Raw genomic sequence first — 18582 nt, forward strand, 5'->3', positions numbered from 1 at the left:
TGTTTAAAATTGAGAGTGATGATGACTGTACAACTAAGTGAATATAATGCAAGAAACTGACCATTTATCTTGGGATAGATATATATTAAGTGAAATTAGGTACCCACTACTTAGTAAATCAAGCCCACAATTTGAGATGTGCTCTTGTGAAACTTAGGGCTGTAAATGGGAGGCTGAGCCCTCCTATAACTATGCCTAAGAGGCACCTCCAGGGAACCTCTTTTGTTGCTCAGATGTGGCCTTTCTCTCTCTAAGCCCAACTCGGTAAATAAATTCATTAAGCTCCCCTCTACAAGGGATATGACTCCCAGGGGAATGAATCTCCCTGGCGACATGGGACATGACTCCCAGGAATGAGCCTGGCCGTGACAGTAAGGGATAAAAATGCCTACGCAACCAAAAGGGGGAAAAAAGGAAGGCAACAAGCTGAGGTCACAGTGGCTGAGAGTTCCCAAATAGAGTCGATAGGCTATCCTGGAGGTTTCTCTTATGAAAGCTCCAGTTAGACATCCCAAATGGCCACAGTATGCCATGACCTTACCAAAAGTATCCCCAAATACCTGGGTCCCTAGCTGAGATTCTATAAAAGATTCACTCACTAAGTTTTATTCCTCAGAAGCTTAAACCCACCAAAGGGTTCCTATACCAGACAAGTCCTCAAACCCAGAGGCAACAGCCGCTTTAAGAACAACAATCAGATGCAGCTCCCTTCCCCATACTGTTGACACCCCCTTTCAATATGAACAAGTTAGGGTGCTCACTGCCTAGATACCCCTGAAGACGGAGAAAGGGATTAGGTGAGAGGAAGAGGTAGCAACAAACAAGATAAGATTTAACAAAGGTCTATGAATATTGACGCTTTATATAAATAAATAAATAAATAAATAATAAATAAGTGTGTGTGCACATGTGCGTGTATGCTGGGGTGCTGGAATAGCTGAAAGTAGATAAATGATATGGTGGAAGTGTAACCTATAACATCCCTTGAAATTTGCTCTATAGCTACTCACTGAATTGTGTATTGAAAATCTTTACCTTTCTGTATATACCCCATATTGCATAATAAGGAAAGAACTGAAACTGTGGAACTGTAACCCATAACAATTTTTGAAATTAGCGATATTTCAGATATAGGCACTTTCTGTATGTATGATATATTTTACAATGATGGAAATAGCTGAAGTTGTGAAACTGTGACCCATGACATTATTTGAAATTTGTTCTCTAATTACTTGTTAAATCGTACTTTGATAGTTATCACTGTTATGTATATATGTTAAAGTTCACAATTAAAAAATGCATTAAAAAAAAACTTGGCAGAACAGTTAAGAGGCAAAAAATGACACACAGGAAAAAAGACTCTAAAACTCAAACTCTTCAGATCAAATGGATTTCTGATGCCCATACATCTCAATATTTCTTGTACATACTAGGAACTCAAGACATATTTGTTGAAAGAATAAATGAATTAGGTATTAGAATTGATACTACCACATTTCTAAGTTTGTACACTATGTAGATAATGCTTCCTGATATTATGCAGTGGGACTCTTCCATTGTGAATTCACCATCAACTGTTCTGGAAACACCTTATTATGCTTTCATTAGATTGTCAGTGGTGGCAATAGTTCCAAAAGCATGTTACCATCTGCCTCCATCAAATTTCAGTTGGAACCAAAGCAGACCATAAATGCAAGATGCTGACTTTCAAATCAGGAGATATCAGTGCTATTAAAGCTCTTGAGGTGTAAATGGGCTGAGTTCTAATGACTTGCTAATGGATTTAACAATTCTTTCAAATATTCTTTACAATTGTAACAAAGCATTCTTTCCTTAATTCATGAATGATTTTTAAAGTCTTTGTTTTACATTAGCTAAAACTAGATCAAACAAGGTTTTTCTAAGAACACGCTCTGATTTTTAAAAGACCATATACAAATACTTCTGGAAAGATATTGAGCTCTGAGAATAGGGCCTGATTTGGGTCAGTAAGCCATCAAACAAGAGAACCAGCAGCAAATTTCACAGACATCATGATTTAGCAGAATTTTGATACAGGAGACGGCTAAAAAAACAGTACCTCCAGCTTTGAACAGCTGGGGAGAAATTTGCTGTTTGACGGAAGAAGATAAGAATGTCGAAGGTTCTTCCTTCTTACACTTGCCGTAGAAACAGTACTTAGCATGGTGATTCTTTTCAGGATGACCCACAAGTAGGTTCTTGTACATAAGAGATTTGTAGCAGCATAAATTAGATGACAATGGAACATAGATTGACTAGACATAACACACAGGCAGTCCTCCACCTTGCATAGTTCCAACGGTGTAGTTAAATAACCCCAGTCCCCAGCAACACCGTCCAAATTTCAGTTACCACCATATAGTAAGTCACTGCACAAAACGCAAAGTGCTGCTAGCTCTTTAGTCCACAAATCACTACATAAATGACAGGTGTGCCTCCAGTGACCAATCATGTCACTTCTTTCAGAATTTGTCAGTGATCGGTCATTGTATACGTGTTTTTCAATTCATGCACAGACAGCAAAGCATGTCGTTGTGTTGCCTCCCTATCTCCCAAATGTAAACCCATGTGACATTTTACAAAAATGGATAACTAAAAGAGAGGACTGTCTAACAAAGATGAAAGTGAGGCAAAGAAAAGACAATTTGAACCAACTGCAAATGGAGTTCCAGAAAAGACAGCTGACCGTGGGAATGTGGACACTGCTGCCCTTTGGGACACCCTAGATATGCAGCCAGAGGAGCTTAGTGAAGGAGAAGGTATCAACATAAATGAGGAAAATGGTTGTGAGAAAGGGGATGAAAAAGTCCCAGAAGAAGTGATGCTGGCAAAAAACTCTGCATTAAAGAACTCAAGATACTTCACAACATCAAACGGGCATAGGATAAAATGTTGGAAGTCCATCCAAACTTACAAAGGAGTGTGACAATTTACCAAGGCAAAGGAAAGATGCTTGCTCCATATTATATGACAGCAAGAAGAAAGCAGCTATTCAAATGACTCTGGTAAGTTTTCTACAAAGAAATCGCTTTGTTATATTTGTTTCTAATGTTTTGAATTACAGTGTACTAAATAGACATCAGTTTTTCTATTTTCTCATTTCCATATACATTTAAAATGGACAATAAGAGAGTATTAAATGTTTTGACAAAGATTTTTAAAGGCAAGGAACAATCATAATTTTTCTGATTGACTATTAAGATTGCTCTGCATGGCTTCAGTTTTCACAGTCATTATCATCCAGTGCTATTGTGCAAAGCAAGGACTGACTGTGTTCTAAATCTCTGGCTGCCCCCTCCCCCAACAAAACTCTACGAAAGAAAAGAAGGATTTTTTTTCACATCTTTATAACCATTAGGGCCTTCTAAACAAACGCTTGACTGTATACTGCCCATGCTGCACAAAGTATCAAAATTAAATTTTAACTTAAGTGTCCTATCCTCTATAACATTAAATCAAATGTTAAGGTCTCATAAGCATAAAACATAGGACGTATAACATCTGAAGCCTAAATTAGCTTAACTTTCTTCTTACTAAAGCCCTACAGCACGTAAATCCAAACCTCACTTCCATTTAGCTTTGAAAACAACATTTTGAAACTGCAAATTTACCTCCCTAATCATCCTTAGGCTTGGCTAGTAAGAAGATCAATGAGAACACTCTGAGGGAAAAGCCAACATAGCGGAAGCACTTACATTTTAAACAATTTAAGATCTACATATACATTCCTATAAATTGACATAATTAGGTAGGTGCATAGCCAGAGCCATAGCGTAAGATTGAAATTTAACAAGTTTAAGTAATTCTTTAAACATTGGTAGATTATTCATGTAAGAAAAATGGAAATACAAAGACATCTACTTAAATACTTAAAGAAGGCCTCTAAAAGTTAAGATTTCCTGTGGTCTTTAAATAATACAATTAAAGTATGTAATAGACAAGGATGAGTGATGCAGAGAAGATAAGGAAGCAAAGTAGAACAAGAGGGAGTAGTGAGTTTGAATCCATTTAGAAATCACAGCACTAAAAATGCCCTTACAGACTAAACAATAGAGTATCAATTAAGCAAATTGTAGTACAATCATAAGATAGATTACATAGCCATTAAAAATATTTATAAAGAATTTTTAACAAAATGGGAAACCATTTGTTACAAAACCAGGAGAAATATTTGATATATACAGTATGATCTTGCTATAGTTTATAATTTTAAGAGAAATAAAACAAGAAGGAAATTCACTGAAATACAAATATCTTTCTGTGGGTAGAAGAATTATGGGTGGCTTTTTTCCTTATAGTCTTTTCTATTATAAACTTTCTATTCTCAGTATAGATTATTTTATTATAAGCTGAAAAAAAATTTTACATTTTCACATTAAAAAGAAACTTTAAAAAAGATACAAGTTACTATCAAGAAAATTTAGAAACAATTTATCAAAATTTTTCTCTTCCTTATACAATCTTACCTTAACTTTCTTTTTCCATGTAGATTTCTGCTTCTCCTCCTCTTCCTCAATTAATTTAAGTGCCAGCTCTTTGTTAACTTTTGGCAATTTCTAGAAGAGACACACAGATACCTACATTTTAGTTTTAAAGGTTATTAGCTCCATGAGGAGCATAATTTCACAACAGAAGATCTCTAACGTTTATTTTTAAAATTTCATTATCCCCAAAGGAGGGAATAATGCAGGCACCAATGATGTTATCAGGTGTGCTAAATAGTGCAAAAACAGCCTCAGCTCCCTGCTGACAGAACATACCTTTATCCATATCCATGGCTCTTACAGCACACGGAGAACCACACTGGGAGAAGGTGCATTTGACCTAGATCAGCAACAGTGGGTCTGGGACCCACAAATGGTTTGTAAGAGACCAGAGTGTCTGGTGTTGTATCCTCTGGCTGGGGTTGCAGGGAACTACTAAAATGCCACTTGAGGCTCAGCTGCACTCTTTCCTACTCCTGAAATGGCAAATTTCTAAAGGGAATTCTAGAGGTGAGCCTGACAATTCTATGGATAAAGTTATAAGCTATTTATTGTCATTTTCCACTTAGTACTTTATGTTTCATGGTATAGTAAGTAAAATACAATTTTGATAAGTACTATAAATAGCTGGAGCAAAAGTATTACTGTATCCCAGTCTCCCCTTGCCAATATATACATTCATCACTCTTTAAAACTTTCAACAGAGACCAGAAAAAGGAAATAGTATTGAGATAAGGTCAGAAAGCAGTCTCTAGTCTTTTGTCCTGAAATAATATAAATATACTTTTACCAACATTCAGTTATAAATATCTGTATCATTTGGTAACTAAACCAATCAACAGAGAGTGCTAGAGACTGGGAAGTAGGAGGAGGGAGGCGGGACTTGTGATTTCTGGTTGCTTCCCGTTTGGGTTCGCACGGAGGCATCAACCGTTCTTTTCCCCAGCAGCAACAGGGTTTCTGGTAACAGCGGCTGGCTCTAGTTTGCTGTCTTCCACCACTCCCTGAAACAGCCTCAACATGTCTCAAGGACCCCTGCACCGGCCTGTTGTCCCTCCTCAGAGGTGGGGTCCCACATCCTCTTTCCTGTCCCCTAGCCCTGTAGTGGTTGCTACTCCCTGCAGTTACACCTCAGTGCTTTTGCCTTTTCAGTTCTCAATATCTGGGTAACAATTCTTTCCATTAAATCCTCTCTGTTAAATAACTGGTGTGGTTTCTGTTTCCTGACTGGACCATGGATTCCCCAGGATTCAAACAGATATAGCTGATGATAGGACCAAAGGTCAGTAAGAAATAGCTACTTGCAAAGCCCCAACACTCCAAAACCTGAAAACCAATTTGAAAACGCCGTCTCATTTTCTTCATAGAGCTGACAGTATCAGACCATCTGGCATTATTTCCGATGAAACCACATAGTTCACAATGATAAAACCATAAACAATATCTTCATAAGAAATAAAATTTGCCAAAAATATTAGTAAAAGACACCAATTAAGGATGGAAAACTAAGAAAAGGATGGCAGATTGGTATAATAAACAAATTGAAAATTAAGTACTTTTACTGGTAAATTCAATGGTTAGCACAATTTACCTTTATTTGGACTCTTTGTGCACGTGTTTCTTCTATCTTCTGTCGAATTTTATCTTTCCTATATTCTTCATAAGCAAATGGATTTACCATCAATTTTACCTTTTCAAAATGAAAAAAAATTAAAACATAAAAGAATCATATTTAGCAGCATATTTCATAAACACCATGTCTATTACACCAAAGAACAGACAAACCCCTTAAAAAAATCTTAAGTATGTATTATGAAAATGCAAGTAAGCAGCAAAGATAAGCTTCAGATTAGTTACCTAAAACAGTCACCCAAAATAACTAATTTTGTCACCTAAAATAACTATAATTTTGTATTTACCTTGTGATAGAGTCTTATATCCATGAAAAACCCATGCATATATGCCCGGAGAAAAGGTGATCCAATGAGATGTGTGAGTCCTAGGAAAAAGTAATCAGAAGAGGGCAGGTCCTTATGAAATCTTGATTAAAATGTAAGAGTTTTTCTTCGATAACAGTTTAGTTATAAGATTTCACTTCTAAGTAAAAATTTAAGGAATGGAATTATTAATCTTCAATTAATTATAGAGAAAGTTTTAAATCCATGTCAATATCATCTTTACTTATTCTAAACATAATAGCATAAAAATGAACTATGATAGACTGGTTAAAAAGGGCTCCTTGTTCTAGTGGTTCTCAGATTTCTGGATTCCATGAACCAGTTCAATTTTAAAAATAATTTGGGGGACCAACACTAGGTTGTCAACTTTCATACTCCCAAATAGGGACAGTGGGGGGAAAAACACTATGATTTCCCATCATCTCCAAAAACAAAGGACACTGTTACAACAATAATGGCATAAAAGTCAGTCTCCCCAAGAAATGAGAGCTGGCAAATTTATACTGACATCTACAAGTATGGATATACAAATTATCACATACGTTTCATTGCGGACTAATGAAAAGGTCACTGTCTTAAACAATCTTTCAAAGGTTTCCCAGTTTTAATACAGTTTAACACATTTAGAATTAGTGGTGCTGGTGGTCACCAAAGGGTGTCCTACTCATCTCACAAAGTATTAACTGTACATATTTATACAGAAAAAGGTTATAAGAATATTTATCTTCAAAATAAGACCACATGTGATATACCCACATAAAGGGCAGCTTTAGCTAGTATAAAACTATATGCACAACTATGCGATGATACTATGAGCCACTGATTGTATAGTTTGGATAGTTTGTATGGTGTGTGAATAGCTCTCAATAAAATTGCCTTAAAGAAAAAACAAAACAAAGAAACAAACAAGAAGCCAAGTGTCTTTCTAAGGAAAACACAACCCTGATTTCCAATTTTAGGAATAAATATTCATTCATAAAGACATGAAAATCAGGCACCAGGCAAAAATCACAAAGTAAAACAAAACAGAACAAAATGAAAAGGCAAATTTAAATTTAGGATAATCTCAGAAGGAATCATAAGACTTGGTCAGAAGAATACGTTCTTCAAATTCATTAGGTTAATAAAACTTCAGAATTTGGACTTACTCAGGAGAGTCTTAAAAAATTAAAAAATGAGGTCTGAATCTTAATGAAATGTACCAATGCACACCAATCTAAATTTATATACTAGCATATGTGTGTGTGTTTATAGTTAATCTTTCCTCAGAAAAGCCTATCTGATAACCAAATTATGAAGTACATGTATCAATGACAGCAACAGTAATTTCTGTTTCCTCATATTAACAAATAAAACTTATGGTTATCTCACAGAATTATTCCCATTTCAAGTGAACTCACAGATGAAAACCAAGCAAAAGCTTTTCACACTAAAACAATTCTAAACAGAGAATCTGACTGCCCAGCATTTCCCATAGTTAGCGCCACTAAATAGAAGTCCCAAAGGATTGTCTAAGGAAAAAAAAAAAGGCCTGTGGTCAAGGAATTTTGGGAAATATCTCACCCTTTCCTCCCCCTCCTGGAGATTCAAAATGTGTGATGAAATTAAAGGCTCTAAGAAGCCCAGAAGTAAAGAAACTGATTTAACTTTGCTTTATCCAGCATTCCCCAAACTTATTTCCCACAAACCTCTTAAAACTAATAGTTAACATCTGTATACTAGGTTTTACGTGCTGGGTTCTTCTCAAACATCATCTGATTTATTCTCCAAGCCTATCAGTAGGTACTAATATTACTCCCTTTTCACAGACGAGGAAACTGAGGTTTAATGAAGCTAAGTAAACTGGCCAAGGCCACATGGTTATTAGTGGTAGAGGTGGGCTATGAGCCTATGTCTGTAGGTCCAGTGTCCGTGACATAAGATACGACGCCATCCAGCCATTACTTCTTGCCGACGTCGTATTGCACAGGACACATTTTGGGAAATATTATCCTATCATGTGGTAAGAGACAGAACTTGCAAGTATTCAATATTACTAATGCTGCACTAAAAATAATCTTAGGAAATAAGAGAAGTTAGTATTTTATTGCTCCAACTTTTAAGATAAACTATTTTAAAGGTTTTATATATGATGGGGAAATCTGTTGAAAAATGACAATCAGTCGCTGATTAAAATATTAAAAGATACTAATAATGTACATGAAAATGCTTTCTAGTATAGCTGTTATTTTGTTGAATACTTATCTATTTCCATAGTTTTAAAAGTAGGCAGTATGATTATATTTTAACAAAATGTACCCAAACCTTTACAACTGTCTTTCTTACCCAAAATACACACAGCAGAGATTAAAGTAACAAGAAAAACATACTAAGTACTGCAGTTGAAAAACCCCACAAAATAATGACGCCCTTTTTTCTCCAATCTAAGAATGTAGAGGAGTGTGACACAAGCATATTGTGAAATTATGTTGGAAATATTTAAGAAGACACTTCAGTAGGAAGATCCTACCCTACACTTCATCTTATTTCATTCATAAGTCCTTTCTACAAGCTGATTATGGTTCGTTTCTTTTCAATGACATTAAAATTTAAAGAACTATTTGATAGTAACTGGTAATTACCAATTCCAGCACATGGAATAACTGTGCTATGAGATATATGTTAGAAATAAAGTTTAAGAACATCTCTATTAATCTATTTATTGCATGATTCTATTTTTTTAACATTTAACTACTACTGTAAAATCTATTCCAAAGATAACTAAATTGCCTACATTTTAGTTTTTCCACTCTTAATAATCTGCTATGTAACCTATTCAACCAATATAACAAGAGTAGCAAAATCTTCTCTGTTTATCCTACCCATCTAGTGCCAGCCACCAGTATAAATAAGCTCTTCTGAGGGGTCAAGAAAGCTGAGGTGATGAATTGGATTTGGTTTAAATCCTGACTCTCTCTCATTTACCTTCACTGAAAGCTTTGCTTTTGGCAAGGTTAACTTTCTTTAATCTTTCTGTGCCTCAGTCTCCTCATCTATAAAATGCAATCATACAATGGTACATTCTTCATAAGGTTGTGAGGGTTAACTGAGTTACAAGTAAAGCACTTAGAATACCGTCTGGCACGCAGCAAGCACTATGTAAGTGTTTGTATTATTCAGAGGCATTCCTTGGTTTGTGACCTTTAAACCTAGAGTTAACTATTAATGTTCTGCTATATTTGAGGATCAACTATGGGTTCAAAGCCTTGGGTTAAGTTTTCTATAAACAAATCTTAAAGGGAGTCAGAAATCATTTACTTGGGTCTCTGAAATATTTTCAAAACCATATTACATTCAAATAGGACATGAAAGATCACTGCTTTTTTTTGACATTTTTTGTATACACAACTAATGTGCTAAATAAACTATTCTTCATTTAAGAGCAGAAGTAAAACAATCTTATGACCATTTTACCATATTTTTTTTACCTAAATTTTCAAGGTCTTTCTTGGTGACAAATTTATAGTCATCATAAACCGTGCTTTCTGGATTCTCTTCCAATTCTTCTGTCAAGTTGTCCAAGAAAGAACACCACCTGGGAGCAGGACCCAAAACCTGTTGGCATTTATTAAAAGATTGGGATGTATATTCTCGCAATGTTGACTGAAAGTTATTTTACAACCAGATTTCCTTTAATATAATTTTAAAAATCCTTATTCCTATCAAAAGTATTAAAAATAATTGCAATACAGAATGTATAAATAAGCAAGTATAAAATGGCAGCAAATAAGCACAGGAGGAAGCACTTAGGCTTCTAAGGGGAAAAAAGTCACAGTCTGAAATACAAAGATACTGATGAACAGACTTACATTATAACTATCAAAATACAGATAAAGAATTCAGGTACTTATAATAATTAACATCCATCCATTCACCCATCACCTCCTCATTCCAAACAGTACTAGAATTTACAGAAGCATATTTGATATACACAATTTTTTAAGTTCACCACCTATGGCAAACAGAAGTCTAAAATGAGAATTACCTTCTTTTGAGGGTTTTCAACTAATCATTGGATAATCACACTCAACCCTATATGGCCTAATTCATTTAATTCATTAAACCTGAAGTCTATACATGGAATTCTTCAGACTTAACGTAAAACGGGCCAGCAGGACCACGGGCTGGTCCCACTGAAAGCCTGAGAACAAAGGACAACAGTATTCATAACTAACTAATGAACGAGGAATACTAAATTTGCGATCTAACGACCTCCGCAAAATACCACTTTATACTATTTTGCTGTTGATACAGATCTTTCCCAAAGTGCCATCACACCCAATGAAGTCAACGTTTATTCCAAAGGAAATAACACTCATTCTGTGGAAAAGATACGCTATTGAAATCCTCCCTTCAGCTGGAAGCATTCAGGAGAGAGACTGACAAACTGCAATGTCTAATGAATACTTTCTTGTTTATTTTAGTAGTAATTAATTATACAGGAAAAAATATATAATGGAAATTATTAAATCTAGCTTAAACTTTTTGGAGAAGGGAAGATAGAAGGAAGAGAGTTAAAACAAAGAAACACAAACCCCCTGTTAACACCCTCTTCCTTTACTGGTATATATAATGGAACAGTCCAATTAAAAAAATGCTAGGTATGGCCAAACTAATTTAGATATATTATTTTGCCTGACTGGAAAGGTGTTTTCCCTTCCCTCCCACTCCCACCAACACACTAAGCAAGGGGCATGCATTATTCAAAGGACTTTCACCTTCAAATTAGTCACAAACATGGGCTTCAAAGACTATGAAAAAACTGTACTGTGAACTGACTTTTCTTGGGGGTGGGGGTGGGGGGCAGGAAAGGAGGGAATACCAAAATATTAACACCAGACCTGAATTTACTTGTCATATAGATCTATTTTGAAATGTTTCATAATGTTCCACAACATTCTTTCTGATTCTGGATTCTAACGGAATTGTTTTAAATTGCCTCTCAGGGGACAGGTCTGGCTATGGTAAATTATCTCTGCAATCAGATTCATGGTCATTAAATTTTATAGGAGGAAATATTTCCATCAAAAACAAAATTAAATCTATTGAGTTGACTTTACTAATCACATTCCCCCAGTTCCTTCTCAGTGGAAAAAAAAAAAAAAACATCAGCACGATAACAAAATTGAAATTACTGATTTATACTGGTACTAACTGTGGGTTTTATCCACATTAGGGCTTTACTCAAAGGCCTACTATTAAGTTACAAAAATAGTGGTCAGTTTAACCAATAAAGAGGGATTAATCCACATGCCACAGCTCTCTGATAGACAATATTAAATAACAGGTAAACTTCCTTGCTGTCTTCATAGCCACAACTCATATTTAACCTAATCTTTAAAAATATATTATTTTCTAAATTTACAACTTGAAGAAAAGATCCTTTTGAACTACTGCGGGACTATTATTACTACTACATCAAAATCTTCAAGGTTTTTGGTATTGTCATTATATTGCTATATTCTTTATTTCAGCCCAAACTGATTATTGCTTATTTATCTACATTTTTATGAACCTTAAGAGTTTTGTTTCAAAATATTGGTGGTTGTCCTGTTTTAAATTTCTATTGTCTGAAAAATGATCTTTTAACTTTTTATTTATAAGAATTACCTAAAGTCAATAAAAGCACAGAACTGAAAACTGATTCCTTAAATTGCTGCAAAAAGATACTGTGAGTCCCTTAGCGACTTTAATGATAACAATATCAAACAATCTAATGGAAATACTTGGTCCCCCAAGATATGAAAGAATCCATATCTATTAACATGTTATTGGAAGGCCCTCAACTCAAATGCACTCAGGCACCTGTTTGTTCTAATTCATTTGGCCAAAGAACCAATTTTAAAGTACATGAAAACACATGCCATGTGCTCAAGATTATCATCTGCTTCTATGATTACAATCTGCCTTTAAGATATTAATTTACAAATGCTTAATTATAAAACTCTAAATTCACATCAATTCTAGTGGTGGCCAAAAAAACTAGGGGTAGGGGAGGTATGAATTTTAAATTCATAGAGTTGAGGTACCCTTCCCCACTCCTATTTTGAAAAATCACTATGCCACATCCCACAAATGTGTTGAAACAGGAGGAAAAAAAAAAAGATCCAAAACTACTGGATGGATGGTTTTTACAGATCAAGGATGATTAAACAAAAACAACAATAAAGTACTACTAATATTACTGTAAACAAAGAATCAAAATGTACTAATTTAATACAAAAGTCATCCTTTTCCTACTAATAATGCTGAACATGACAAAAAATTTCATTATTTTTCCTATTATTAATATGAATGATAAGAAAATTATTGATAGCAACTGAGAGTAAAATTATACTGGGTTTTCAAAATATTATATAAAAGACAAAAAAATTTCTAGGAAACGAGAAAATTCTTAATTACATCTTAGAACTCTATCAACAGACAATAAATAACTTTGAACCCAAATGGACTTATGCATGGGAAACTAACTGATTTATACTTATATTAGCACAAATAGAAGTATATAATACATCCAAGCTTGTGAAGTTAATTTTTTTTTAAATTTTTTTATTGAGATTGTTCACAAACCATACAATTATCCAAAGATCCAAAGTGTACAATCAATTGCCCATGGTACCATCATATAGCTGTGCATCCATCACAATTAATCTTTTTTTCAATTTTTAGAACATTTTCATTACTCCCGAAAAGAAATAAGGACAAAAAAAGGAAACTCAAATCCTCTCATACCCCTAACCACCCCCCCTCCATTACTGATTCAGAGTATTCGTACAGTTCATTTGTTACTGTTGATGAAAGGATATTAAAATACTACTAATGGTAGTATATAGTTTGTAATAGGTTATTTTTTTCCTATATACTCCTCTATTATTAACTTCTAGTTATAGTGTCATAGATTTGCTCTAGTTCATGAGAGAGACTGCTAATATTTGTACAGTTAATCATGGACATTGTCCACTACAAGATTCAGTTTTATACATTCCCATCTTTTAACCTCCAACTTTCCTTCTGGTGACATACATGACTCTGAGTTTACCCTTTCCACCCCATTCACAGACCATTTAGCACTGTTAGTCATTCTTACAACGTGCTACCATCACCTCTGTCCACTTCCAAACATTTAAGTTCACCCTAGTTGAACATTCTGCTCATAATAAGCAACCGCTCCCCATTCTTTAGCCCCGTTCTATACCCTGGTAACTTATATTTCATGTCTATGAATTTACATATTGTAACTAAATCAGTGAGACCCTGCAATGTTTGTCCTTATGTGTCTGTCTTATTTCACTCAACATAGGGCCCTCAAGGTTTCTTCATCAACCCATTTTTTTAAGACAGTTTAAGACACACCATACATTTCATGCTAAGTAAACAATCGATGGTTCCCTGTATAGTCAGGTTATTTATGTATTCACCACCGTCACCACTATCTATATAAGGACATCTCCATTTCTTCCACAAAGAAGAAGGAAGAGTCAAAGAAGGTAGAGACAAAAGACAAAAAAGAAAGAGAAGAAAAAAAAGAAAAAAAAAAACATGACAACTAGGAAGCAACAAAAGGAAAGAGTATTAAACCAAAGTAGAATCAGGAGTCAGACAACATTATACCCCTCTCCTATGTTCCCCCCCCATATGCATTTAGCTTTGGTATATTGCCTTTGTTACATTAAAGGACGCATAATACAATGTTTCTGTGAATTATAGTCTCTAGTTTGCATTGATTGTATTTTTCCCCACAATCCCACCCTATTTTTAACACCTTGCAATGTTGACATTCAATTGTTTTACCACATGTAAAAACATATTTCTACCTTTTATCACAATCATTGAGCACCCTAGGTTTCAGTGAATTATACAGTCCCAGTCTTCATCTTTCTTATTTCTTTCTGGTGTCCCACATGCTCCTAACCTTCCTTTTTCAACCATACTCACAGTCATCTCTGTTCAATTTACTTACATTGTTGTGCCACCATCTCTCCCAATTGTTTTCCAACCCTCTCACTCCTGTCTTTTCCTTTCTGTCTGTAGTGCTCCCTTTAGTGTTTCCTGTAGAGCAGGTATCTTGTTCACAAACTCTGTCACTGTCTGTCTGTCAGAGAATATTTTAAGCTGTCCCTCATATTTGAAGGACAGTTTTGCCGGATATAGGATTCTTTGTTGGCGGTTTTTCTCTTTCAGTATCTTAAATATAATCACACCACTTCCTTCTTGCCTCCATGGTTTCTATTGAGATATCTGCATATAATCTTATTAAGCTTCCTTTGTATGTGACGGATCGCTTTTCTCTTCCTGCTTTCAAGATTCTCTCTTTATCTTTGACGTTTGATAATCTGATTATTAAGTGTCTTGGCGTAGGCCTATTCAGATCTATTCTGTTTGGGGTATGCTGCACTTCTTGGATTCGTAATTTTATGTCTTTCATAAGAGATGGGAAATTTTCATTGATTATTTCCTCTATTATTGCTTCTGCCCCTTTTCCCTTCTCTTTTCCTTCTCGGACATCCACAACACGTACATTCTGCATTTCAAGTTGTCATTCAATTCCCAGAGACATTGCTCATATTTTTCCATTCTTTTCTCTATCTGTTCTTTTGTGTGTAGGCTTTCAGGTGTCTTGCTCTCTAGTTCCTGAGTGTTTCTTCTACCTCTTGAGCTCTGCTATTGTATGTCTCTGTTGTGTCTTTCACCTCTTGTGTTGTGCCTTTCATTTCCATAGATTCTGCCAGTTGTTTTTTCGAACTTTTGATTTCTACCTTATGTAAGCCCAGTGTTTTCATTATATGCTTCATCTCTTTTGCCATATCTTCCCTAATCTTTTTGAATTGATTTAGCATTAGTTGTTTAAATTCCTGTATCTCAGCTGAAGTGTAAGTTTGTTCCTTTGACTGGGCCATAACTTCGTTTTTCTTAGTGTAGGGTTGTAGTTTTCTATTGTCTAGGCATCTGGTTTCCTTGGTTACCCCAATCAGGTTTTCCCAAACCAGAACAGGCTCAGGTCCCAGAAGGAGGCAACAGTATCAGGTCTTAGAAGATTGATATACCCTGTGAGGCCTCAAGTCACTGTGCTTTTCTACCTAGCAGGTGGCGCCTGTCAGCCTGTCACTCCAGACTGGTGTAAGGAGGTGTGGCCTGTGGCTGTTTTCCCCCAGGCTCTGGGGTCTGGTTCTTAATGGAAGGTGGATAGTAGAGTTTGGCACCACGTTTTTTTCTCTTAGGGAAGATACACCCCCTGGGGAGATATCATTTGCATTCAAATAGTCTCTCTGATTCTGCTATCTCCACCTTTGTCTAAGTTAGAGAGCTGTGAACTGAAAATGGCTGAGGCTTTCTCCACTGAGCCAAAAAAGGGACAGAAAGCCCCCCCTTCAGGGCCAGTCTGCAGCCACCTTCAGTTTCACACATCAGCCAGAGATAGCACCCGGTTCTCTGGGCTCCCCCTCCCTCCTAGAGAGGTCCTCTGGCTCTCCACAGTCGTCACCAAAAGTCTGTGTCTGCTTTTTGGGGATTCATAGCTTGTAATGAACAGTCAACATTTCTTAATTAAAACCCCAGTTGGAGCTGGGCTGAGGTATATTTGCTTGTTCAGAAAATGCTGCTCTCTATCACAGCGAGGCTTTGCAGTTCAGGCTGCCGTGGGGGAGGGGCTGTCGACTCAGGTCCACAGTTTTTACTTACAGATTTTATGCTGTGATCTCGGGCATTCCTCCCAATCCAGGCTCGTGTATCATGTGTGGACAGTCACGTTCATCTCCCAGCAGTTATTCCAGATTATTCACTAGTTGTTCCTGGTTGTTTATTAGTTGTCACAGGGGGACTAACTAGCTTCCACTCCTCTCTATGCTACCATCTTCCTGGTTCTCCCTACAGTTAACTTTTAAAGTATTCTTCAACAAAATTTTCAGAGTGCATTACAGCAAATAATATGAAATGGGATAAATGTTTTGAATGATAAGTGGAAACAGACTGATGATAGCATAAGACAGCATCATATGGAAAAGGGATTTAAGAATATTCTTTCAAGTTTGGGGAATAAAAACAGAACTTCTAACTGTAAAGAGATAGATTTCAACTCAATTCTCATTCATCAAATATTTATTGAGTGCCTATTATGTTCTAGGGAGTGTATACTCTATAAAAATAGGTAGCAAAAAGAAACTGAAAATATAGTGATACTTGTGTAAAAGGACTAAGATGATTCCTAATTTCTTTAACTTCACTTATTCATTTAAAAAGTTAACTGAACCTTTGCTAAAACCTAAGTTCTAAATGTCAAATAGAAATAAAACAAAGTGTGGGAAATATGTTAAAAAAAAAAAAAAGTATAATATAAAGTGAATAGTGCCACAGCAGAGAAATTTCTTAATGGTTCTGGGGGAGTGTTTATCTGCTGAGGCAGGAGATCAAGAGCTTTGAAAAGGTATTTGAGCTAGGCCTTGAAAAATTCTAGGAAATTATGATTTTATAATTAGTAAATATTAATTGCCACACTAACCAGTTAGCATTTAATGTGATATAAAATTAATTTATTTAATTCATTGTTAATTACACAGATCTTTCATTAGAACAACTGTCAATTTTTCCTTATAGTGATCTTATACTATTACAATCTAGAAACAAAATTTAAACATTATTATATGTCATACTGACACCACTAAATAAGTAAGAACTACATTTACTGACTAGTAACAATGGGGTGTTTGAATATAAAATTATTTTACCACCTAACAACTATATAAATATCACATTATTTAGTTATGGAACTGTTTTGAAGACATTCTAAAAGTAGATACAAATATCAGTTCTAAAACTAAAACAATAATAATAACAAAAATAATAATAGCAGCAGCAATCTAGAACTCTAAGAGATAGGAGGTTTTATCCCCATTAAAATTTAAACCCAGGTCTAACTAGAAATCTGGGCCATAAGGCCATCATTCAGAAGCCTTTGGGGCCAGAAGTGGTTTGGAATTCAGAAATTTTTGTATTTTAAAAAGGTATTACAGTATGTGTACTCCATGTTACATAAAATCTTTGGTGGAGTCTGGTTCAGGGTCAGTGACCCATAATCAAAGACATTAATATAAATGTAGCAAAACCCACACATATTCATAAACATGTTGGGATAAATCAAGACTATAAAGAGTGTCATCATTACACATCAGTTTTGAGTCTAAAGGAATCAGGTCAGGACTAGTTTTGTCACCAGTGAGTTATAAAACATTATTCAGAGCTTTTTTTGATTTCAGAATTGCAGATAAAGAGACTAAACTACATTTTAATGTAAATATCACTGACCACTATATTATTAATGATAATTTTTTGTAACTGCATAGCCTGCATCTCCAGTGGGAGAATCAGGCTTTGCCAACTAAAAAGAACAGCTCTGCATTTCATAAATTCAAAAGAAAATTTCCTTTTAAAACTTTTCTTCCATTATTGGTTGAAAGACACTACTAGCACCAGCATGTATTTTCAAATTCTGACAGCTGAGGCTTAATAATAAACGATCATATGCCTAAGACAAGAGAAACAACTGGGTGAGCCAGAAGGAGTGGCCTTGTATTTAAGCACGAATTGCATTTTCAACATAATTAGCTGCCTAATTGCACATCCAAGTTTACATGCATTTGTGTGAGTAATTATGAGTCATTTAAAGACACTGTACTTGTAGTGTTTTGTTTGCTCATTCCTCAAAATCAGATTAGTAAAGGAGCAATTTAACTTCAAACATTTTAAAGATCTATTCTAAAAACGAAAAAAGAATTACTATCTAACCACAATTTCAATTTTGCTTTTGCTTTTGCAAAAGTAGTTTAGGCACTGAAATGACATGACAAATAAGGCCACAGGAAAAAAACGGATTACTTACGTCACTGTTTCCCTATCAGCCAATCAAGCAATAGTTAACCTGTTCTAAGATCCATCAGTAAAACTAAGCACAATATGGAGTATCTACACTAAAAGCTGGGGGAGAAAGGACACCCTAGGCAAACACTTAAATTCAATATGAAACTGATATTAAGAACTACCAAGAATTTTTGGTTAATAATGGCACATTAACTATATATTTTATCTCC

General features: G+C 35.2%; 1 protein-coding gene across 1 annotated transcript in view; it reads right to left on the minus strand.

The window, feature by feature from the left end:
• NOL10 (nucleolar protein 10) overlaps positions 1 to 18582 on the minus strand; it is a 208409-nt gene that overhangs the window by 32887 nt on the left and 156940 nt on the right. The window contains exons 14-17 of the mRNA XM_037813078.1: positions 9931 to 10057; positions 6425 to 6504; positions 6097 to 6195; positions 4488 to 4577 (exon numbers count right to left, since the gene is read on the minus strand). Coding sequence (XP_037669006.1) covers positions 4488 to 4577; positions 6097 to 6195; positions 6425 to 6504; positions 9931 to 10057 — 396 coding nt within the window. The remainder of the gene's footprint in view (positions 1 to 4487; positions 4578 to 6096; positions 6196 to 6424; positions 6505 to 9930; positions 10058 to 18582) is intronic.

Source organism: Choloepus didactylus, chromosome 20 (assembly GCF_015220235.1).
Source record: "Choloepus didactylus isolate mChoDid1 chromosome 20, mChoDid1.pri, whole genome shotgun sequence".
Lineage (NCBI taxonomy): Eukaryota > Metazoa > Chordata > Mammalia > Pilosa > Megalonychidae > Choloepus > Choloepus didactylus.